At 42.0% G+C, this 25140-nt stretch overlaps 1 protein-coding gene across 1 annotated transcript; it reads left to right on the forward strand.

Moving 5' to 3' along the window:
* The first annotated feature begins 270 nt into the window (after positions 1 to 270).
* Positions 271 to 19554, forward strand: LOC131997593 (uncharacterized). The gene is made up of 4 exons (XM_059368526.1): positions 271 to 320; positions 439 to 516; positions 13381 to 13523; positions 19145 to 19554. Exons 1-4 carry the CDS (start codon positions 271 to 273, stop codon positions 19552 to 19554), a joined length of 681 nt encoding a protein of 226 aa, XP_059224509.1.
* The last annotated feature ends 5586 nt before the right edge of the window (positions 19555 to 25140 follow it).

Raw genomic sequence — 25140 nt, forward strand, 5'->3', positions numbered from 1 at the left:
ACCATCACCATTCATTCCTGGCCACTTGGCGAGTATTGTTGTCTTCCATATTTCAAATGTTTGGCATTTGCTTTGGGGTTCGTTCTTGTTGTTTTAGTTTCGAAGAGGCCAAAATCCATGTCCACACAGTATTGCCGGCGTTTCGTTTGGTTGGTTGGGTTAGCTTTGCTCGTCAGCAGGTTGATAAAGTGGCATCGTTATGTTGACTGTGACTTGTTACTAATTACTTGACTCGTTTAGAGGTCCCTCCGCCCGCAATGATGGCCCAAAATGCCGCCACCACCGCCGCCATCATCGTTGTTGTTGTTGTTGTGGAAGATGTATGGAGGCGAAATGGAAACTCATTCACTCACTAAATATAGAATTTCATGCCAACTGCGTTAGAGGTATTTTGTTTAATCTTTAAATTTTTTTTCCTCTGTTTTGGTTTTGATTTAGCTCCAGCCTGTTTGCACTGTTTCTTTTGCAATTGACCATTAGTCCTCCTTGTCGTTTGGCCGCTCCATGCAGTTGTGAGTAAGTCTGTGAGTATGTCCATGTGTGTGTGTGTGTGTGTATTAAGACAAGAATTTGTTTTGGTTGTCATCATTAGGTAACTTCCTTTTTACATGGCCACATAAAATCGTGGGAATAAATTTTACGGCATTGCCAAAAGAATTTAACAGATATAGGTTGAAGGTGCCCCCTGTACAAGAGTCTCTTGGTTGTTGTGGCAAGACATTTGAATGATATCCGTTTGATGGTTTTATAACCTAAATGGCGGAGTGAATGGAGGGATATGTGCAAACTAATGTAGTACGCAGTTTAGACTTCTGTTGTAAAGAGGAAAATACTAATTTAAATTAGCCATAATGCTCGGTGAGAATGATGTTCATTGCCATTCGGAAATCTCTTAGCCTATTTTTGTTTCATTTTCTTAGTTTCTGTCATAGGAAGTTCGCTTTTGTACATTTGGTTTTCCTCCAGCACCGATCTTTCTAACTGGCCTGTTGAGCCGATGTAGCTGAAAAGGAAGTGCAAACTGCGGAGGACCTAAACATAATGGTCAAGCGGACTACAGTGGCCCTAAATGACTCGCTAGTGTCAGCTTGCCCTAGTGCCAAGCCAAAGGGCCAACAGCGACCGGCATGGTGGACCCCAGAACTGGTTGGTCTAAGGAAGGGCTGCAGAAATCTCTTTAACAGGGCGAAAAGGCTGAGCTAAGAAAATACATAGGCGAGCTGAGAAAAAATTCCATCCAAATCCATCCTCACAGGAACAGGAAACGGAAGATGAACTCTAGCCCCTACCGTTGAATCGTCCAAATCGCTTTAAGAACCCCCACAACTTGCAAGTGCTCACGTCTATAAGGCTGTGCTAAGAAAATACATAGGCGAGCTGAGAAAAAATTCCACCCAAATCCTCACAGGAACAGGAAACTGAAGATGAAATCTAGCCCCTACCGTTGAATCATTCAAATTGGTTTAAGAAACCCCACAACTTGCGAGTGTTCACATCCGCTAAATCAAAAAAATGCTCAAAGAAATGGGAACCTAAAGTGGAACTTCTTCCGACTGCCAGTGCAGTACACATACACAGCAGATATTCCATAGTCTCTTCCTCTTCGACGTACTCACAGCTTCTGCAAAAGTCATTACTAGCAACCTTCAGTCTTTTAACATGTTTTCCAATCAGACAGTGACTTGTAATAACGGACAAATCCTGGATGAAGTTCTGCACCTGAGGCCTCTTGGCTGCGGAAGAAGCTATCCTCGAGACCTAAAACCCGGGGATATATTCAGAAATCAGAGAATGAGTGGGGAAACACTAGAACTACTCGTTGACACACATTTCGCGGGAAACTTACCAATGAACATGGCTATGGAAGAGGTTGATACTGGCATGCATTCGCAGGCGGTTATTGGGGAAATTGTGTTTGAGTCGAAAATTCTTTGGGCAATAAGAAGTTTCGACTCTTTAAAGTCGCCATGCCCGGATGATGTGTATCCGATTGAATTACAAACTTAAAGAGATACACTCTGCTTGTATCAGCTTGTCTGTGGGATGGAGGAACACAAAGGTCATTTTCATTCCAAAAGTTGGAAAACCATACCATGCGAAAGCGAAAGATTTTCACCCTATTAGTCTGTCATCCTCTATGCTCAAGACTCTACAAAGGTTGATAGAAACATATCATGGGGCAAAGATGCCTGGAGATAGACTGTCTCGGCAATAGCGTGCTTAAGGTAAGGCCAAGTCCACTGAAACAGCCTTTAACAACCCATTCGAGGGTTCTCTCTAGGAATCTGCAATGGTAGCATTTCTTGACATTGAAAGTGCTTTCAATAGTAAAAAAAAACTTACGTCAATCATAAAGGAGCTGAAGTTTCTAGGCATCAACACGACCGTAAGAAATTTTATTTATAGGTTAGGGTTGTGTGGATATTAATCTTCCAAATGTCAATATGGACATACCCCTCAGCTTGTAATCGGCTTGTTGTGCGCTCTAAGTACTAAAAAAGTAACCTCGAAAAAGAAAATCCAAGTTAGGAATTCCGTGCTACTTACAAAGTCCTTAATTGTTTTCCCTACCACGCTCCTAAGTTGGTTCATGTCTGGTTTTGTGTCCTTACCTAAGTGCCGGTGTCTGTTGGCCATGAAAGCCGGACAATAACTTAGGAAATGATTCAATGGCTCATCATCTATCCTTAATGCCCTATACATGCTATCACATGCCGCACTGAATTTGCATAAGTGAGCTCGTAGTCCCATGTGTCCTGTTATGATACCAAAAGCTATTTTGACCTCCTTCTTACATCCTTACAGTAATAGCCTCGTCTTTTCAGGATTCGGATCTCCCCATTGGATTTTCGTCATTCTAACGACCGTTTCGCTGTTCGTTCGTAGCCCAAGGCCTTAACTAGGGCGACCCGAAAGGCTTCGGGTTAACCAAGTTTATTGATGGCAGACCTATGGCCTTCACCGCTCAATCGTCTGATCTTTCATAGTCCCTTATTCCGCTATGGCCCGACACCTAAACAAAGAGTATCGCACCATCCTCAGAGAAAGCACTAATTTCATTATTACTCGCCAAGACTGTTTGAGGCCCTCATCATCCTGGTTGTTACTGCCCTTACTGTTCGTTACGATGTTTACATTTAAGGTTCTCGTGATAACACCAAGCCAATTCTTGCATTCCGTGATCGCCGGGATCTCCCCCCGCAGGGCTGTGTTATGGTCAGACAGTCAAGGACTGATCTCAGCCCATGGGTTCCAAATGTAGACCCCCAGGCCCAGGCTCTGGTTTTTATCCATCTGAGTAGCATGATCTTCCTGAAGGCAATATCAGAGTTATGCCAATACTGTACTGCTGCCAGCAGTGTCTCGCACTCGACTTCAAGTGTCGTCTCAGGCATCCGATTGGTAACCTCTTTCATTCCTTCCAGGTTTCCTATCGTCTCCTCGAGTATATCGTGATGATATGACCAGCTCCTATCCTCTATCCATCCGCCTATGCCAAGAACTATGAACTTGTTGTATTATCCTAACGTTCAACTTTTTCTCCATCGCGGTCCAACAAACTACTGAGGGGTCCAATCAAGCTCATGTAGAGCCGATAGACTATCCTTGGATTCAGGCCCGATTTCGAGCCTGCGGCCCGACTACATAGTGCCCATCATCTGTAAGCCTTCTCAGTACGCTCCTGAATGTGTTTGGTCAAAATCGGTTCAGTTTAAGATCCTCATAAAATTTGGCAATGAGATTTTCATTAAAGAAAATTTTGTCAAGAACATCATATTTAGAGAATTTTCTGGAAATTTGTATTGAAAATTTTGTTTGAAACTTTGTCTTTTGAGATTATTTCAGTCCCTACGCATTTTTATACCCTACACCATAGGATGGGGGATATACTAATTTCGTCATTCTGTTTGTAACTACTCGAAATATTCGTCTCAGACCCATAAAGTATATATATTCTTGATCGCCGTGACATTTTATGTCGATCTAGCCATGTCCGTCCGTTTGTCCGTCTGTCCGTCCGTCCGTGTGTCCGTCCGTCCGTCTGTCCGTCCGCCCGTCTGTCTGTCGAAAGCACGCTATCTTCCGAAGGAGTAGAGCTAGCCGCTTGAAATTCAGCACAAATACTTCTTATTGGTGTAAGTCGGTTGGTATTGTAAATGGGCCATATCGGTCCATGTTTGGATATAGCTCCCATATAAACCGATCTTGGGTCTTGACTTCGTGAGCCTCTAGAGTGCGCAATTCTTATCCGATTTGAATGAAATTTTGCACGACGGGTTTTGTTATGATATCCAACAAGTGTGCCAAGTATAGTTCAAATCGGTTTATAACCTGATATAGCTGTCATATAAACCGATCTTGGGTCTTGACTTCTTGAGCCTCTAGAGTGCGCAATTCTTATCCGATTGGAATGAAATTTTGCACGACTTGTTTCATCGTGATATCCAATAACTGTGCCAAGTATGGTTCAAATCGGTCCATAACCTGATATAGCTCCCATATAAACCGATCTTGGGTCTTGACTTCTTGAGCCTCTAGAGTGCGCAATTCTTATCCGATTTGAATTAATTTTGGCAAGACGTGTTTTGTTATGAAATCCAACAACTGTGCCAAGTATGGTTCAAATCGGTCCATAACCTGATATAGCTCCCATATAAACCGATCTTGGGTCTTGACTTCTTGAGCCTCTAGAGTGCGCAATTCTTATCCGATTTGAATTAATTTTGGCAAGACGTGTTTTGTTATGAAATCCAACAACTGTGCCAAGTATGGTTCAAATCGGTCCATAATCTGATATAGCTGTCATATAAACCGATCTTGGGTCTTGACTTCTTGAGCCTCTAGAGGGAGCAATTCTTATCCGATTGGAATGAAATTTTACACGACGTGTTTTGTTATGATATCCAAAAAGTGTGCCAAGTATGGGTCAAATCGGTCCATAACCTGATATAGCTACCATATAAACCGATCTTGGGTCTTGACTTCTTGAGCCTCTAGAGGGAGCAATTCTTATCCGATTTGACTGAAATTTTGCACATAGTGTGTTAGTATCACTTCTAACAACTGTGCTAAGTATGATTTAATTCGGTTCGTAAACTGGTATAGCTGCCATATAAACCGATCTTGGGTCTTGACTTCTTAAGCCTCTAGAGGGTGCAATTCTCATCCGATTTGACTAAAATTTTGCACATAGTGTTTTAGTATCACTTCTAACAAATGTGCTAAGTATGGTTTAAATCGGTCCATAACCTGATATAGCTACCATATAAACCGATCTTGGGTCTTTACTTCTTGAGCCTCTAGAGTGCGCAATTCTTATCCGATTGGAATGAAATTTCGCACGACGTGTTTTGTCGTGATATCCAACAACTGTACCAAGTATGGTTCAAATCGGTTCATAACATGATATAGCTGACATATAAACCGATCTTGGGTCTTGACTTCTTGAGCCTGTAGAGGTCGCAATTCTTATCCGATTTTAATGAAATTTTGCACGACAGATTCTCTCATGACCATCAACATACGTATTTATTATGGTCTGAATCGGTCTATAGCCCGATACAGCTCCCATATAAATCGATCTCTCTATTTTACTTCTTGAGCCCCCAAAAGGGCACAATTCTTATTCGAATTGGCTGACATTTTACACAGGTCTCCAACATATAATTCAATTGTGGTCCAAACCGGACCATATCTTGATATCGTTCGAATAGCAGACCAAATCTTTTCTTAAATCCTGTTTTGCCTAAGAAGAGATGCCGGGAAAAGAACTCGACAAATGCGATCCATGGTGGAGGGTATATAAGATTCAGCCCGGCCGAACTTAGCACACTTTTACTTGTTATATATAACGCATACGATGTGCATACGGTGTTAAATCAATCACAATCGAGTGATTAAGATTTCCTATCTCAAATTGTCCAACAACTTTGAGTTAACGCTTGTGTCTTAAGTCTTTCGTATTTTCACGCTTGTGTCTTAAGTCTTTCATATTTTCACATCGAGTTTGTTTCTTAAGTCTTTTAGCTTAAACACGAAGACACATTCGTGTTTGTTTCTTCTGTACAAACTCGAAAATGGCTTAACTGATTTTTTTGAAATGTGTAAAAATTGTGTAGGATGCTCTGGAGAGTACTCTAGGCTATATTAGTTTTTAGGGCCGGAGGGGGGAGCCTCCTGATATCACAAAAGCCCCACCCAAAATGAAAAGTTAACCCATCGGCATAATATGGGACTCAAATGGAAAGGTATCGAAAGGGGAGTATAAATTTGATTTAAATATTAGGGATTGTCCAACCCTCAAAAAACCACCAGTCGGACATAAAAACACATTGGGACAATGGTCAAAAAATGGGTCTGTGGGAGTAGAGTAACAATTTGACAAATTCAGGGTTACCCATTGCCCAAAGAACACCTGAGTGGGCATGTTAGCCAAAATGAGACCCCTACAAAAGTTCTTTAGGAGTAGAAACAGTACTGGTATCCCAATTAAGAGTATAGTTGACCCAGTTAGGACCTAAATATCTCAAAGTTAATAATTTACATGCAAATTGCTGGATTGCTGGCCCTGTATCGCTGCGCCTTCTTTCACTTTCGCATACTATTTAGTCGAGAACTACCTTGCCATGGTCTCTAAAAAAGTTTTGTTTGGGGATCGGACGACCCCCTTTAGAAATTTCGCCCTGTATGTGTATATCAAATTCGTGCTCCACTCGCATATACCTGTCATTTGAGCCTCATATTGTCATGGTCGGCAAAAAAAACCAGATTGAGGGTGATTTTGTAGGTGGGGCATTCCCCCCATTACTTAGACCTAATTTTTATGCCATATTAGTAATTTACTCCCGCATACCTTCCAGGTCACCGTAGCGCAAGTCCGGACCTTGGACCTCATTTTTATGTCATATCCGTAATCCAATCCCGTATACCTTTCTTTTGAGTCCCATATTGATATGTACGTCTAATATGTCTTTTGGGGGGAATTTTGGTGATAGGTTGGCCCCTGGTTATTTGGACCCAATTTTTAATACCATATTCGTATTCTTCTCTTCAATACCTTTCATTTGATATACATATTGTCTCGATCGGTCAACTTTTGGTTTTGGGTGGTGTTTTTGGTGTAACCAGGCATATTCGAATCTAATCCCGAATAGCTTTCAGTTGAGTCCCTTGTAGTCATTATCGACCAATATGCCTATTTCTAGGGGTTTTGGGGTTGGGGCGGCCTCCTAGGTACTTGGACCCAACTTTTGATATCACATTTGTATTCTACTCCGGAATACCTTTCATTTGATTCCCATATTGTCCCGATGGGTCCACTTTAATTTTTGAGTGGGACTTTGGGGGGAGAGTCAGCTCCCCTCATCTGACATCAAAAAATTAAAATATTAACACAGTTTTGGCTTAAACTGAGAACAAGTTTTTAAACTTTTTTATACCCACCACCGAAGGAAGGGGGTATATTAATTTTGTCACTCCTTTTGCAACACATCGAAATATTTATTTTCGACCCAATAAAGTATACATATTGGTTGCCCAAAAAGTAATTGCGCATTTTTCATATAGTCGGCGTTGACAAATTTTTTCACAGCTTGTGACTCTGTAATTGCATTCTTTCTTCTGTCAGTTATCAGCTGTTACTTTCAGCTTGCTTTAGAAAAAAAGTGTAAAAAATGTATATTTGATTAAAGTTCATTCCAAGTTTTATTAAAAATGCATTTACTTTCTTTTAAAAAATCCGCAATTACTTTTTGGGCAACCCAATACAAAATACTTCCCTATTATAAAAAAAAACCATTTGGGGTGAAAGTTTATTGATTTTCGGGAAATTTATATTCATTTTCGGACCGAAGACCTGTCAAACACAACTTATCTACCGATCATGCCTTTATGGGACTCATGTGAAATGTTTCTGAAAGTAGAGCACGAATCTTTTATTTACTTTAATGGCCAGATGACCAACCCCGAAATATCCACTAAACCCGAAATATTTACCAATACGGTAATATGAGACTCAAAAGAATGACATTTGGGAGTAGAGTACAAATTTGCCCAGTAACCGAGCAGGGGCAAACTTCTCACACATCAATGATCAACAAATGCTTTCCGATTCAAGTTTAGTTTATCAATGACTAGCCGAACCGAGCACGCTCCGCTGCGCCTTCTTTAACTCTCTAATATCTTTATAAGGTGGGGACACTTCGCTCTAAATGCGGATATCGAATTCGTGCCATTGTAGCCTATAACGTTGAACGCGTTCGAATACTGGCGAGAACATCGGACAAAGCGGTGTTTATCCCCTCTTAATGTTGGCGTCATATGCGAGGTACAATGCCATGCATGGTCATTTAAAGAATTTTCCCCAAAGAGGTGTCGCAATGCGGACTCGGCTATTTGAGCCCGCTGGATCCAACTTTTAATACCTATACGTTTTCTGGTCTCCAAAGGGTCCGCCTGCATCCGATATCTAAAAAGTAAATTTGAAGTAAATCGGTTCAGCCAAGTATCATATTGGCATAATGGGTCCAATAGCGTTTTTGAGGGTTGTCCTGATCCCCCTATACTTCGATCTGATTTTGTATGCCAGATTCGAAATCTACTCCCGAACACCTTTCATTTGAGCCCCAATATGTCTGCTTGGGACAGTTTTGGGGTTGGGGCGGCCCAATAGATACTTAGACTTGAATTTTATTACCATCTTCGTATTCTACTCTCCAATACCTTTCATTTGATACCCATATTGTTCCGATCGGTCAGATTTTGACTTTGGGTTATGTTTTTGACATAAGAGGGAGGGTCCGCCCCCCTTCCCATACCGAAAAATTATATAGCCTATGTTTCCTTCCTGAACAACCTACGCAATATGCGAAAATTTCGAGAAAATCGGTCCAGCCGTTTTTCAGTCTATACGGAACAAACAAACCGAGTCCCATTTATCAGTGATTGGTTAATGTGCCGAATTTGGGCGTTTTTGTGGGGGTGGGGTGAAGCCCTATATTTCGATATGAATTTGTATGCCAGATTCGTTATCTACTCCCGCATACTTTTCATTTGATACCCATATTGTTCGTATCGGTCCACTTTAGATTTTGGGTGGTGTTTTTGGGGTAACGGTGGAGGGTCCGCTCCCTTCCGTTATCAATAAATTATACAACCTATTCCTACTTCGAGACCATATTCGTAGTCTACTCCCGCATACCTTTCATTTGAGTCCCATATTGTCATGATCGTCAAATAAACCTATTTTAAGGGGTTTTGGGGTTGGGGCGGTCCCCCAGGTTCTGGGTTCTGGGCTGGGGCGGTCCCCCAAATTCGTTCTCTACTCTTGAATACCTTTCACTTGAATCCCATATTGTCCAATTTGATTTTTGGGTAGTACTTTTGGGGTAAGGGGGAGGGTCCGCCCCCTCCCGATATCAAAAAAATAATATAGCCAATGTTTCCGTCCAGACCTACCTATACAATCTGTGAAAATTTCAAGGTAATCGGTTCAGCCGCTTTTGAGTCTATACGGGACAAACAAACAAACACAAACTGAATTTTATATATTGGGTTGCCCAAAAAGTAATTGCGGATTTTTCATATAGTCGGCGTTGACAAATTTTTTCACAGCTTGTGACTCTGTAATTGCATTCTTTCTTCTGTCAGTTATCAGCTGTTACTTTTAGCTTGCTTTAGAAAAAAAGTGTAAAAAAAGTATATTTGATTAAAGTTCATTCTAAGTTTTATTAAAAATGCATTTACTTTTTTTTAAAAAATCCGCAATTACTTTTTGGGCAACCCAATATAAAAGATAAGGGACCTTTTTTGTAGCCGACACCTCTTTGGCAAGAATTTTGTACATGACCATGCCTGGCATGATACCTCGCAAATGTCGCCAGCTTTAAGAGAGGATAACCACTACTTTGAATTTTATCGAAAGTTCTCGCAAGGATTCGAACGCAGGCGTTCAGCGTTCAGGAGGACATAGGCTACAGTAGCACGAATTCGATATCCACATACGGGGCGAAGTGTCCCCACCCTAAAAAGATATTAGAGAGTTAAAGAAGGCGCAGCGGAATGGGTCCTATCCAGCTAGTAACTCCGTGCTGCCCTTATCGAAATTTTACTCCAGGTCCATAATAGTTAGAAGCAGAATTAATACCTTTAGTCGTGATGGGTGGAATACTTAAAAGCTATTCAAAGATAATCAGCACTAACTTTTATCACCCCATTTGTTATCCGTCTTAACTTTATGAATGAAATTGTTTATTCTAGTTTAGGCTTTGGGATATATTAAGTGTAGACAGAACAGAGCCCGGAAATTGTTTTGTTATAGAATTAAGTCAATTCAAGTGCTTTTTATGGCACAAAAACAATGCCAGCAATAAAATATAAAAATATATGAAAATGTAAACGTTTTGAAGCAGCGGCAATAGCAGCTAAGAAACAGTAATCGCGGTGTCACCTACGTTGTACCAATGCAATGGAGTGCGCAGGCGCTTTGGGACAACCAGCTTGGGCCGCAAATAACATTAAAAAAACCAAAAATAAGTTCGGCCGGGCCGAACTTTGGATACCCACCACCTCGGGTATATATGTAAACCACCTTTCAACAAAATCCGGTGAAAATTGCATACCTTTTGTCCCATAGCAGTTATATCGAAATATATCTAAAAATAAACCGATCTGAACTATATACAACACGGATGTCTACAAACCCACCATAAGTCACTGTGTCAAATTTCAGTGAAATCGGATTTTAATTGTGCCTTTTATAGGGCCAAGAATTTAAATCGAGAAATAGGTCTATATGACAGCTATATCCAAATCTGGACCGATCAGGGCCAAATTGAAGAAATATGTCAAAGGGCCAAACACAACTCACTGTCCCAAATTTCAGCAAAATCGGATAATAAATGTGGCTTTTATGGGCCTAAAACCCTAAATCAGAGGATCGGTCTATATGGCAGCTATATCCAAATCTGGACCGATCTGGGCCAAATTGACGAATGATGCCGAAAGGCCTAACACAACTCACTGTCCCAAATTTCAGCAAAATCGGATAATAAATGTGGCTTTTATGGGACTAAGACCCTAAATTTGAGGATCGGTTTATATGGCAGCTATATCCAAATCTGTACCGATCTGGGCCAAATTGACAAAATATATGTCGAAGGGCCTAACACAACTCACTGTCCCAAATTTCAACAAAATCGGATAATAAATGTGGCTTTTATCGGCCTTAGACCCTTAATCGGAGGATCGGTCTATATGACAGCTACATCCAAATCTGAACCGATCAGGGCCAAATTGACGAATGATGCCGAAGGGCCTAATACAACTCACTGTCACAAATTTCAGCAAAATGGGATTATAAATGTGGCTTTTATGGGCCCAAAACCCTAAATCGGAAGATCGGTCTATATGGCAGCTATATCCAAATCTGGACCGATCTGGGCCAAATTGATGAAGGATGCCACAAAGGGCCTAACACAACTCACTGTCTTAAATTCCAGCAAAATCGGATAATAAATGAGGCTTTTATGGGCCTAAGACCCTAAATCTGAGGATCGGTTTATATGGCAGCTATATCCAAATCTGAACCGATCTGGGCAAAATTAACGAAGGACTTTCGGGAGCCTAACACAACTCTCTGTCCCAAATTTCAGCAAAATCGGATAATAAATGTGGCTTTTATGGGCCTAAGACCCTAAATCGGCGGATCGGTCTATATGGGGGCTATATCAAGATATAGTCCGATATAGCCCATCTTCGAACTTAACCTGCTTATGAACAAAAAACGAACCTGTGCAAAATTTCAGCTCATTATCTCCATTTTTAAAGACTGTAGCGTGATTTCAACAGACAGACGGACGGACATGTCTAGATCGTCTTAGATTTTTACGCTGATCAAGAATATATATATACTTTACAGGGTCGGAAATGGATATTTCGATGTGTTGCAAACGGAATGACAAAATGAATATACCCCCATCCTTCGGTGGTGGGTATAAAAAAAGTTAAGGCAACCGGTGCAGCTTCACAACATTCCTGCGTAAAAAGCGTGTTTTTTTTGCTGCGAACGCATCCTAAATGAACCGCAGATTGGTCAGTGGCAGCCAACGCCACCACCACCACCACTAACAACAACAGCACCGCCATCATCATAATCATCATGATCATCATCATCTGCACCGCACGCATTAGTTAAAGGCACCGTTTTCCTTTTTTCTATTTGTAGCCACGACAAAGTGTGACTTGATGTTGTTGACTTTGGTATGAATGTTTATCATTCTTTGGTGCTTGGCGGCCCAAGCGCAACCTCACCCCCCCGTATCGCCTAACCACCCTTCGAAACTTGAGTGAATCTTTGGAGGACATTGGAGAACAACTGCTCGACAACTGCAATAAAAAATGGAGCACCTGTCATTTGACAATGGCCGAATGGGAGATGGGCAACAAAACAAACACGCGCAGCGACATCAGCCAACAACGAAGCATGCGCACGCTCATAGTTGTGTCGCACATTTATTTGTTGTGTCTCGGCTCTTGTGTTCGATAATTCATAAAATGGTTGACAAACTTGTTTCCAGCGGCGAGCAAGGTGTATTCTTCGCCTGCTTTACAATGCAGGATGCAGGCAGATAGCGGCACTAGCGCAGCAACCACCTCCGACGCTGCGCTGTGTTTTTTTTTTTTTGGGTCCATGCCCGATGCCTTACGTCCTGTAATGTATCGCCTGGCAAATGTTCCATTTTAAATGAGCTACGAAGGACAACCAAACATCGAATCAGCAGGAGTAGAACATAGATTAAGTGTTGGTTATTTGGTAATGGCGAAATTGAATTTATTGCCAACTTTGATAAAGTTTGGGAAATGATGATTTTTAGTTCGGCGAAAACAAGCCACAATGTGGACAGTTGAGATGTAACACCAAATTTGGGTAGGTATGGGATCGGGAAGCATTAACGATGGGTTAGGTGTTAGTTTGAGCCCTACTAAGGTCAATTGGATGTTAGGTTTGCTTGTGGATAGGGGAATGCTGCGTAGGTATACGGGGGTAATTAGCATTGCAGTCGGGGAAAATCAGCTGTATCCAGAGGACAGTCTCAGTGAGAGAACGTGGGGTCCGGCTCTTGCCTTAATACTGAGGGCCTATGATACTCCATACGGCAAGGCGAGGTATTGGCTCCCACTACAGGAGCTTGACGAGGATCGCTACCACCACATGCTGTTATGTAAATACTGAGTACCTATGATACTCCATATGGCATGCCGAGGTTTTGGCTCCACCAACAGGAGCTTGACGAGGATTGCTACCACCACATGCTGTTGTGTATATTGCCGGCTTCCCGGCAAGTGCATCATTTTTACAACTGAATTGCAACGTTCTCCAAGGCAAGATCGACGAGAGAGTAGATTTAATGAGTTGGAAGAACATATTGGTGCAATGATCCAGAAAATAAAGCTAACCAACACCTGCAGCCTGCATAGTTATCACGGACGCAATGAGCTACGTAAGGTTCGCTTAAGCATTGCAGGTGAGCGATTGGTTTTTGCGACACACCATTCCATGCAGTATAGACCCATCTCGGCCGCGCCTGGCGATAGTAGTTCTAGGGGACTTTAATGCGCATCATGTGTCATGGTATTCTCCTCTAGGTAACGACCAGCGGGGCATAGCTTTGGCAGAGCAGATTGAAAGCTCCATATTGGTTTTCGTGACACACCATTCCCTGCAGTATAGACCCATCTCGGCCGCGCCTGGCGTTAGTGACCTCTACACGGAATGAATGGGGATAGCAGTCAGGTCTGGTACTGCAGAGATAGAGCTATACCGCCGGTTGGTAGTTGTGTCCCAGATACTGGACAAGTGTGAAAGCCTAACATTACTGGTCTACTGTCTGGCCATAATCGCCCAGCTTTGCCCCCTGGGGTTTGGTCGATGGCTAAACTGGCTGTTCGATTGAAGGAATTGAGTCTGGCTCATCGAGGCTACTGGAGAAGCAGAGCGTTGGGCTCTGTACACAAAGGTGAAAAGTTCTTTCTACAAAGCCATGTATGGAGAACGGCGGTCTGATTCTGAAGGCATCAATCGATGAGGACTTGAAACGCCATCTGAACAGCTGAGACTGAAGGTTTAGGGCACAATAATGGCCAATGCGATGCTATCGAGTAGGTGGAGTGGAGACATAATCTCCGCTAGAATGACCGAGTCAGAGTTTGCGCGAGCAAGTCCATTGACTTCTCAATGGAATTGCTGCAATCGTTAACGTTGATTTCCCCCAGCCAGGGGGCATAGATGGGGCTAGGTCAATGAACTGAACTGGCTGGTCGACTAAAGGAATTGAGTAGGACCTGCTAGTGAAGCTGAACGTTGCGCTCTGCACCGAAAGGTGAAAAAGTCCCTCCACAAAGTCCTGTGCATAGTGCCCGGATTCCCAAGGCATCGCTTTTGAACGCTTAGGAGTAAAAAGGTTGCATTTCGCTCATGTTCGAATCCCGTGCAGATAAAAACCGCATCAGTCCGTGGCCACCTCTCCAGCACTCCGAGTCTGCGCGGGCGAGAAGTCAATGGAATTGTTGCGTTGGGAAATCGAAATCCTCGCTCAGGGGGCAAAGCTGGGGTTTGGTCGCTGGCTAAACTGGCTGTTTGATTGAAGGGATTGAGTAGGGCCTGCTGGCGAAGCAGAACGTTGGGCTATGTACAGAAAGGTGGGTGGGAAAAATGCGGGGTAAGGGTTGTATTCTGGCCATGTTCGAATCCGGTGCAGATAAATCCACATCATTTCGTGGCCACCTCAAACGTAATCTCAAACATAACCCTTCCAGCACTCTCTTACATCTCAGCTGACATTACTCTGATTCAGGAACCATATATTCTTGAGAGGCTGGGATTACCCTGCCTTTGCCGGGACCTTTTGAATACACAAATGATTCTTAATTGTATGCAATCATCGGAACAGGAGTCTTCATTGAACCCCTTAGGATCAGTGAATCATATAGGCTTTTGAAGAGGTGCAGCAACTTCTAGGATGAGGTCTTTGAGGTCCTGAAGGCACTGGAGACGATTACAACGGCATCTGCGGCTTGATATGACTGTCATGATATATGTAGACAGTCACGCGACCCTGAAGGCGTTTTGGTGTAGAGCCATATGAGATTTTTCGAACCATGGTTAAGGCTGTCAGGTTTTATTGGTTCCCGGGCCCCATCAAGTGATGGCGGGGAACCATGCGGCTGAGTTGGCCAAGAATGGATCGCTGATTGGCCCGGACCAGTGCGAGTTATTGATTGCGCTAGCAGGAATTTTTGAGTTGGGCAATCAATAACAATGAGTCCCCTTATCCGAGGATTTGTCGATGCCAGATCTGCCACTCATAATGGTGATAACAGCATGCTTGCCGACTTAGGCCTGATAAGGCTGCTGGTAAAGCAGAATGTTGCACTTTTTACTGAAAGTTGGGTTGTCCTCTCTTAGGCTAAGAGATTTAAATTTTGCACGAATTCTTCCTATTAGTGTGAGTTGGTTAGGAAAGTAAATGGGCTTCATCGGTCCATGTTTTAATATAGCTGCCATATAAATCGATCCTGGATCTTGACTTCTTGAGCCTCTAAAGGCCACAGCTCTTATCCAATTTGGCTGAAATTTTGCATCAAGTGTTTTATTTCGATTTTCTATAACTGTGCCAGGTATGGTCAAAATCGGTTAATTACCTAATATAGGTCGCATATAAACCGATCTCGGATCTTCAAATTTTTGGCCGCTAGATGGCGCTATTATTAACCGAAATTTTGCATGAAGTGTTTTGGTTTGACCATTAACAACTGTGCCAAATATGGCCCAAATCGGTTCATAACCTGATATAGCTACCATATAAACCCATTTAGGATCTTCACATCTTTAGCCGCTAGAGGGCACAATTCTCAATCAATTTGGCTGAAATTTTCCACCAAATGTTTTATTTTGATTTCCAACAAAAGTGCTAAGTATGGTCCAAATTGGTTCATAACCTGATATAGCTCCCATATAAATCAATCTCGGATCTTGAGTTCTTGGGCCGCTAGAGGGCCCAATTATTTTCCGATTTGGCTGAAATTTTGCATGCAGTATTTAAATTTGACCACCAACAACTGTGCCAAGCATGGTCCAAATCGGTTTCATAACCTGATAAGGCTCCTATATATACCGATCTCGGATCTTGACTTCTTCAGTCGCTAGAGGGCGCAATTATTATTCGATTTGGCTGACATTTTGCACTTCCCCTTTATGTATGATCTCTAACATGCGTGTTAAATATTGTCTGAATCGGTCTATAACCTGATCTTGAGCCACTATAGGGCGCAATTCTTATCCGATTCGGTTCATTACCTGATATAGCTCCCATATAACTCGATCTCGCATCATCATTTCTTTTGCCGCTAGAGGGCGCAATTATTAAGCGATTTGGCCGAAATTTTCCATAAAGTGGTTTGTTTTGACAACAACTGTGCCAAGTATGGCCCAAATCGGTTCATAACCTGATATAGCTCCTACATAATCCGATTTCGGATCTTGACTTCGTGAGCCTCTAGAGGGCGCAACTGTGCCAAGTATGCCCAAATTGGATTATTACCTCATATAGTTCCCATATAAACCGTTATCGAATCTTCATTTCTTTAACCGCTAGTGGGGGCAAAACTTTGCACGAAGTGGTTTGTTTTGACTTTCAAACACTGTGCGAAGCATGGTGCAAATTAGTTCATAACCTGATATAGCTCCCATATAAACCAATCTCGGATCTTGACTTCTTGAGCCGTTAGAGGGTGCAATTATTATTCGATTTCGATGAAATTTTGCATGAAGAGTTTTAGTTTTACTTTGCCAAGTATGGTCCAAATCGGTACATAACCTGATTTGCTTCTCATATAACCGATCTTGGATTGTGACTTCTTGAGCAGCTAGAGGACGCAATTATTATCCGATTTGGGTGAAATTTTGCACCAAGTGTTTTATTCTGATTTCCAACAACTGTGCCAAACATGGTCCAAATCGGTTCACAACCCAATATAGCTCTCATATAAACCGATCTCGGATCTTGAATTCTTGAACCGCAAGAGGGCGCAATTCTTATCCGATGTGTTTCAAATTTTGCACGAAGTGTTTAAGTGGACCATCAACAACTGTGCCAAGTATGGTTCCAATACATTTACAACTTAATATAGCTCCCATATAAGCTGGTATCGGATCTTGATTTATTGCGCCGCTAGATGGCGTAATTCTAATTTGATTTGGCTGAACTTTGCACCAAGGGTTTTATTCTGATTTTCAATAAATGTACCAAGTGAGGTTTAAATCGGTTCATAACCTGATAATGCTCACTTATAAATATAAATCTTGGATCTTGACTTTTGAGCCGCTAGAGGGCGCAATTATTAACCGATTTCACTGTAATTTTGCATGAAGTGTAGCTCCTATATGAACATATCTTCCGGCTAGTTAGTCGAGTGCCCTCCAACCTAACCTAAAGTAAGATTAATATAGGCTATATTGCCCCTAACAGCCAGAGTGTAAGGTCAAACACCGTCCAGAAAGGTCAGATTCAATCCTCTTGATCTTGTTCATTCAAAATTTGCCAAAAGATCCTTTAAATTGCACAGTGGGTCTGAAAGTTAAGAACTGCATTTAAGAGTACACGAGGGCACAGACGGTAAGCATCTGTATGGTTAATGCAGTTCTTGGAGACCTGGCGCAGCCCACAACTGGAAAATCCAAGGAAGATAAATTCACACAACAAACCAGACCGAAGAGCTCTGAAAAATGTTCCATGTTAGGCTAAGTAAATAATTTTGCAACATTCCTCTAAAGAGTAATTGCCACAATTGCAATATCTGGTTAATCCTCATGATGATTTTTAATATCATAAATTTCTCTTTAGCATAGTCCTCCCTAGACTTATAATTGAGTTGAGTGGAGAAGAGTTAGCTTAAAAATTACAGCAATCTCCCCTAACATGATGATAATTGTGGTGATTTGAACTCAACAAAGTTTCAAATGCTACAATTGTGCCATTTTTCTACAACGAAAGACTATTTCATTTAATTAAAATGTCCCACGCTTGCGCAGAAGATGGTCGTTCTACTAACAAGCCAAGGCTTTATAGAAACACCACAATAACAACATGGGGCAGGAAGCTAAATGCGTAGCATTTTCCTGGGGCGGGCGTTACAGCCAATGTCCACAGAGAGCACATGGGCGCATGGTAATTTAAATAACCAGTAATACACTTGGAAACATTCAAACCATTGCTGTCTGTCTGGGCCATCTAAGTTGGCTGGCTACCTGCAATCAATCAAAGAGTCAGCCATCGACTACTATATAAAATACGAAAATCGTAACTGTGCACATGCGCAGGTGGTAGATGTCGATGTCGTTGTCGTTGTCGATGCCATGCAATTAAAAAAGAACGCTAATAATCATGGCCATCAGTTCACTTCAGATGGGTGATGGAGGAAGACAACGTCTGGAGAGGAGTTTCATAACTTTTTCATAAAATATCGCCTGGAATTGTGAATGTGCGGACGAACATTGTAATTTGGCCATTCGAAATTTTAGTTAACAGAGTAACTGCAAGCAAAAGACAAACAGTCTATATGTCCACCACATACGTCTAGGCAGATCGAGGGTTGGCGGGGAAAGTTTTTGAGAGTCCACCGTGGCGCAGAGATTAGTATGTCCACATATGAAGCTGAATGGTTGGGTTCGAAAACTGGCGAGAACATTAGAAAAATATTCGGCGGTGGTTAAGGGGATAGCCATTCTGGCGATATTTGAGATACTATGCCATGTCAAAAACAACTTCTGCTCAAAGAAGTGTTGTCCTGCGGTACACATTTGGGCGGGTCCTTATCATTGAGATTAAATTACTTTAATCGGAAAGCAGTTTGCCCCCTGTTCCTTAATGGAATGTTCGCGGCAAGTTTGTATTTGCATAACTTTTTACAGCAGATGGAACTTGCTGGGACTGGCACATATATGAGCTTCTTTTAACTTTTTAAAATTTGAAAACAGCAGAAAATGTTTGCTGTTTTAGCAAATTACTGCTGTCTTATTTTCAGCAGACTTTCTGTTGTTACAGCAAATATTTTTGTTGTTTTTACTAACAAATTTCTACGAGTGTAGCGAAACTGAACGGAGGGGGAGGAGGCGAAGGAGGGGGAGGAGGCGAAGGAGGGGGAGGAGGCGAAGGAGGGGGAGGAGGCGAAGGAGGGGGAGGAGGCGAAGGAGGGGGAGTAGGGGGAGGAGGCGAAGGAGGAGGAGCAGGCGAAGGAGGAGGAGGAGGAGGAGGAGGAGCAGGCGAAGGAGGAGGAGCAGGCGAAGGAGGAGGAGCAGGCGAAGGAGGAGGAGCAGGCGAAGGAGGAGGAGCAGGCGAAGGAGGAGGAGCAGGCGAAGGAGGAGGAGCAGGCGAAGGAGGAGGAGCAGGCGAAGGAGGAGGAGCAGGCGAAGGAGGAGGAGCAGGCGGAGAAGGAGGAGGCGAAGGAGGAGGATGCAGAGGAGGCGGAGGAGCAGGCGAAGGAGGAGGCGGAGGATGAATAAAGGGAGGAGGAGGAGGCGAAGGAGCAGGCGAAGGAGCAGGCGAAGGAGCAGGCGAAGGAGGAGGCGATGTAGGAGGCGAAGGAGGAGGCGATGTAGGAGGCGAAGGAGGAGGCGAAGGAGGAGGCGAAGGAGGAGGCGAAGGAGGAGGCGAAGTAGGAGGCGAAGGAGGAGTCGAAGGAGGAGGCGAAGGAAGAGGCGAAGGAGGAGGCGAAGGAGGAGGCGAAGGGGGAGGCGAAGGAGGAGGCAGAGGAATCGGAGGAGGCGACCGTAGCGCATAGTTTAGCATAAACGTCTATGACGCCGAATGCCTGGGTTCGAGACCTCGCAAGAACGTCAGAAAAAACAATTTCAGCGTTGGTAATCCCCTTACTAATGCTGTCAACATTTGTGAGGTATTCTGCAAAGTTAAAACTGCTTTGAAATTTTGCACTTGATCTTACTAACACCTCAGCTCTCACCCTTGCAATGTGTGATAGAATCGAAAAAAAAAGAATAAAAACTGCAGTTTGAGAGCGGGTATAGTTGTTTTAAATGGTTAGATAAACAAAATCATATGCAAATTTTGAAGGCCCTGATCCGGGCGCCTCTTGGAAAGCCCTTTTAAGTTGGTCACCTCGCTGATTAGTGCTCAAAAATCACCAGCTGGATTGGTGCAAAAGAATTTTTGCATTTTTTAGGGGAAATATGAAATTAAAACAAGTAAAAAGGTATTAAGAAACTTTGGCTACATACCACCTCAGATATATGTATAAATATGAGCCACCATTCGTCATAATACGGTGAAAAATGCATCTATTATTCTGATCTCCATCGATATATATGTCAGCTATATCCAAATCTGGATCGATATGGGCCGTATTGAACAGGGATGTAGAGAAGCATGACACAACTCGCTATAGCAAATTTCACCAAAATCGGAAAATAGATACGCCTATTATTGGCCCAAGACCCGAAACTGAGAGATCGGTTTAGATGACAGTTATATCACATTATAGACGGATCTTAACCATACTCGGTACGAATGTCGAAGGGTGCCTATAAGTTCACTTTAAATGGGCCTAAAACCTTAAATCGGCAGATCGGTATATATGGCAGCTATATCCATAGCTAGACCTATACACAACTCGCTATAAAAAATTTCAGCGAAATCGGACAATGAATGCGACTTTTATGGGCGCAAGACCTTAAATCGAAAGATCGGTCTATACGGCAGCTACATGCAGATCTGGACCGATCTAGGTAAAAAAAAACCAGAATGTCGAGGTCCCAAACATAATTCACTGATCCAAATTTCAGCAAAATCTGACATTAAATGGGACTTTTATGGACCAAAACCTTAAATTGAGAGATCGTTCCATATGACAGCTGTATCCAAATCTGAACCGATTTGAGACAAATTTGAGACAAATATATCTGAAAAAAAGTCCTATCTGAACCAAATTCAAACATATGGCGAGAGGCTAACACCAACTCACTATTTCAAAATTCAGCGAAATCTGGTAATAAACTAAGCTTTTATGGACTTCAGACCCTAAACCGGCAGATCGGTCTATATGGCAGCTATATCTTAACATTGTTCGATCTAAACCTAAGTTAGATCGGACATTGGGAGGCTTAAAACAACTCACTGTTTCAAATTTCAGCGAAATCAGGTCATTAATAAAGCTTTTATGAGCTTCATACACTAAATCGGAAGATCGGTCTCTGTGCAAAATTTCAGCTCAATATCTCAATTTTTGAAGCCTGTAGAGTGATTACAACAGACGGATAAACGGACAGACACACGGACATCGTTCAATCGTCTTAGAATTTTACTACGATCCGATTATATATACTCTGTAGGGTCGGAAATTGATATTTCGATGTGTTGCAAACGGAATGACTAAATGAATATACCCCCTATCCTACGGTGGTGGGTATAAAAATCGGATGTATTTGGCAAGGGGGTCGCCCCATAACCAAAACCGTCCCAATCTACCATCATGACAATATATGACTCAAATAAAAGGTTTTCAGGAGAAGATAACGAATATGGTATTAAAAATCAGGTTCAAGTGATAGGGGGTTGCCTACCCCTCAAAATCTGAATCTTTCTCATGGCTATATGGGGTTTATTCGATGGAATTTGAACCCCTTAACCCCATTCATTAGCGTGGTGCTAATGAAGGCGCAGCAGAGCGGCCGGGTACAGCTAATAGCATAAAAAAGAATCTAGGGTGCCGCAAAAAATTGAGGAAATGGTTGCCCCTATATATTACATATCCCTTCTCCCACTTTCTCATCCAACCTCGTAGAGTGCGTAACGAAACCTTATTTTGTCTGTCTAGCTATTGAATGCGCATAACGCTATGATAAAATGCATGAATATGCCATTAAGTATTGAGCTATAGCCCAAAGTTATAAAGTCACTTCACTAAAGCATAAATGCATGCATTTCATTTACGAAGGCAGGTAGTATCCCTCAAAGCTATGGCGTTGGCTTCGAAGCTGCTACTCTCCAGACTCCAGTGCTAAAGATGATGAGGTGGTGGTGGTGATGGTGGCTGATGTTGGGTTAGCTAGAATGGCGATGGATGGATGCACATGAAAGGATGATAGCTGGTTGCTTGGATAGTTGTTAAGTGAAGCGGACACACAGTTAAGACCATTTTTCAATATGAGGTAGCATTAACTGCATTTTTATAGCCTTAAGTATTACGCGCATGCGTAACCAGTTCAATTGCCTATGCAGAGAGGCAGGAGAGAGGAGAACTCAAAGTGTTTGAGTAGCTGGTGGTAGTTGCAATATGGCAAACTTTGTGTCTGTTTGGCGGTCGTTTAGACTTGTCACCTCTCTCCCAGCCAGACAGTTGCTTTGGCATCTCGGTCTAGTCCAGCCAAATCAACGACAAATTCCCCATCTTCTGTTGGACATGCGGACGACCTAGACATGGGTTTTTGGACACCCCGCATTGATGGATACCATTCACCACCACCACCACCAATTTCTAGCCATTTCATGCATATGAATGAACTGTAGACTGTCTGCAAGCAAGGATGTTTTTCCTACTTTGAATTTAGGATTTGTTGGCATTTTTCTTGGCCTCCATCAATGGCGTATGGTATGAGACAGACTGCAGCCACATGTTTTATGTTTATGGCTCATACATATGACAAATTAGGTTTTTAACATGAAATTTTTGCGTTTTTCTTTGACGCTAGGAAAGGAAAATTTGAATTTTAATTATAGGCCATGGTAAATACAAAGAACTATCAATTTTTTACCCCCACATGGTAGGCAATTGATGGCTGAATAGTTTTTGTAAAAAGGTAGCAGCAATTTACTAGCAGGATAGCTAGTCAAGAATGCTGTTTAACATAAAAATTGCAAAAATTTGATTTTAATGGCAACTGTGGAAGTTTGAATTTTATTTTCTTCGCAAGGAAAAAAAAACTATTAACATAAAAAATTCTTTAAAGAAAATCTCAGAAAATCGGGAAGTTTTGATTAAACATGCAATCAAATTTTAATTTTAGTAAGAAATTTAATCGAAATTAGTTTTTTAGCAAACAAAGATTTTTTTTATAAAAATGTGGTCAAGTTGATATTTTGACACAATTAGAGTTTCATTGACTAAAACATATTTTCGCCTAAATTGCATTTTGATAGAACATTTTGTGATTTTTTTAATTTTCGAAAGTTTGTTTGGAAATGTTTTCAAAAATTTTCGATTTTTTATACCCACCACCCAAGGATGGGGGTATATTCATTTTTATACCAACCACCGAAGGATGGGGGTATATTCATTTTGTCATTCCGTTTGCAACACATCGAAATATCCATTTCCGACCCTATAAAGTATATATATTCTTGATCAGCGTAAAAATCTAAGACGATCTAGACATGTCCGTCCGTCTGTCCGTCTGTCTGTTGAAATCACGCTACAGTCTTTAAAAATAGAGATATTGAGCTGAAATTTTGCACAGATTCTTTTTTTTGTCCATAAGCAGGTTAAGTTCGAAGATGGGCTATATCGGACTATATCTTGATATAGCCCCCATATAGACCGATCTGCCGATTTAGGGTCTTAGGCCAATAAAAGCCACATTTATTATCCGATTTTGCTGAAATTTGGGACAGTGAGTTATGTTAGGCACTTCAACATCCTTCGTCAATTTGGCTCAGATCGGTTCAGATTTGGATATAGCTGCCATATAGACCGATCCTCCGATTTAGGGTCTAAGGCACATAAAAGCCACATTTATTATCTGATTTTGATGAAATTCGGGACAGTGAATTGTGTTAGGCCCATCGACATCCTCCGTCAATTTGGCTCAGATCGGTCCAGATTTGGATATAGCTGCCATATAGACCGATCCTCCGATTTATGGTGTTAGGCCCATAAGACCCACATTTATTATCCGATTTTGCTAAAATTTGGGACAATGAGTTGTGTTAGCCCCTTCGACATCTTTCTTCAATTTGGTTCAGATCGGTTCAGATTTGGATATAGCTGCCATATAGACCGATTTCTTGATTTATGGTTTTGGGCCCATAAAGTGCTCATTTATTGTCCGATGTCGCCGAAATTTGGGACAGTAAGTTTGGTTAAGGGCCTTGACATACTTCTGCAATATCGCCCAGATCGGTCAAGATTTGGATGTAGCTGCCATATAGACCGATATCTCAATTTAAAGTCTTGGCCCCATTAAAGGCGCATTTATTGTCCGATTTCGCCGAAATTTGGGACAGTGCTTTGTATTAGGCTCTTCAATATTTTTATGCAACTTGTCCCAAATCGGTCCAGATTTGGATATAGCTGCAATGTAGAGCAATATCTCTATTTAAAGTCTTGGCCCCATAAAAGGCGCATTTATAATCCGATTTCACTGAAGTTTGACACAGTGTCTTACATTAGGCTTTTCGACATCCGTGTCGTATATAGTTCAGATCGGTTTATTTTAAGATTTAGCTACTATACTTATTAGTATTTGGTCCAAATCGGAATCTATTTTGATATAACTGATATGGGACATAAGGTATGAAATTTTCACCGAATTTTGATGAAAGGTGGTTTACATATATACCCGAGGTGGTGGGTATCCAAAGTTCGGCCCGGCCGAACTTAACGCCTTCTTACTTGTTTTAAATACTAGCTGGACAGGGCCCGCTTCGCTGCGCCTTCTTTAGTTCTCTAATATCTATTTAGGGTGGGGACACTTCCACACCTGGATGTGGATATCGTGCTACTGTAGCCTTTGTCCTCCTATTACGCTGAACGCCTGCGTTCAAATCCTGGCGGAACTTCGGACAAAACTTAAAGCGGTGGTTATCCCCTCTTAATGCTGGCAGCATTTGCAAGGTACCATACCATGCATGGTCATGTTAAAAATTCTCCCAAAGAGGTGTCGCACTGCGGTACACCGTACCGATTCGGCCATAAAAAAGGTCCCTTATCGTTGATAAACTTTACTTGAATCGAAAAGCACTCATTGATGTATTAAAAGTTTGCCCCTGCTCAAATGCCCTGGGCAAATTTTTAAAATAAATATTTCAGGTGGCCACCGTAGCGCAGAGGTTAGCATGTCCGCCTATGACGCTG

This window comes from Stomoxys calcitrans, chromosome 1, assembly GCF_963082655.1.
Source record: "Stomoxys calcitrans chromosome 1, idStoCalc2.1, whole genome shotgun sequence".
NCBI classification, from domain to species: Eukaryota; Metazoa; Arthropoda; class Insecta; order Diptera; family Muscidae; genus Stomoxys; species Stomoxys calcitrans.

Coding starts and splice junctions, on each gene's coding strand:
- LOC131997593 (XM_059368526.1), top strand. CDS start 271: ATGCCGCCACCACCGCCGCCATCATCGTTGTTGTTGTTGTTGTGGAAG. Junction 321..438: donor TTGTTGTTGTTGTGGAAGAT/GTATGGAGGCGA, acceptor GTTTTGATTTAG/CTCCAGCCTGTTTGCACTGT. Junction 13,524..19,144: donor GGTTCGCTTAAGCATTGCAG/GTGAGCGATTGG, acceptor CTACGAGTGTAG/CGAAACTGAACGGAGGGGGA.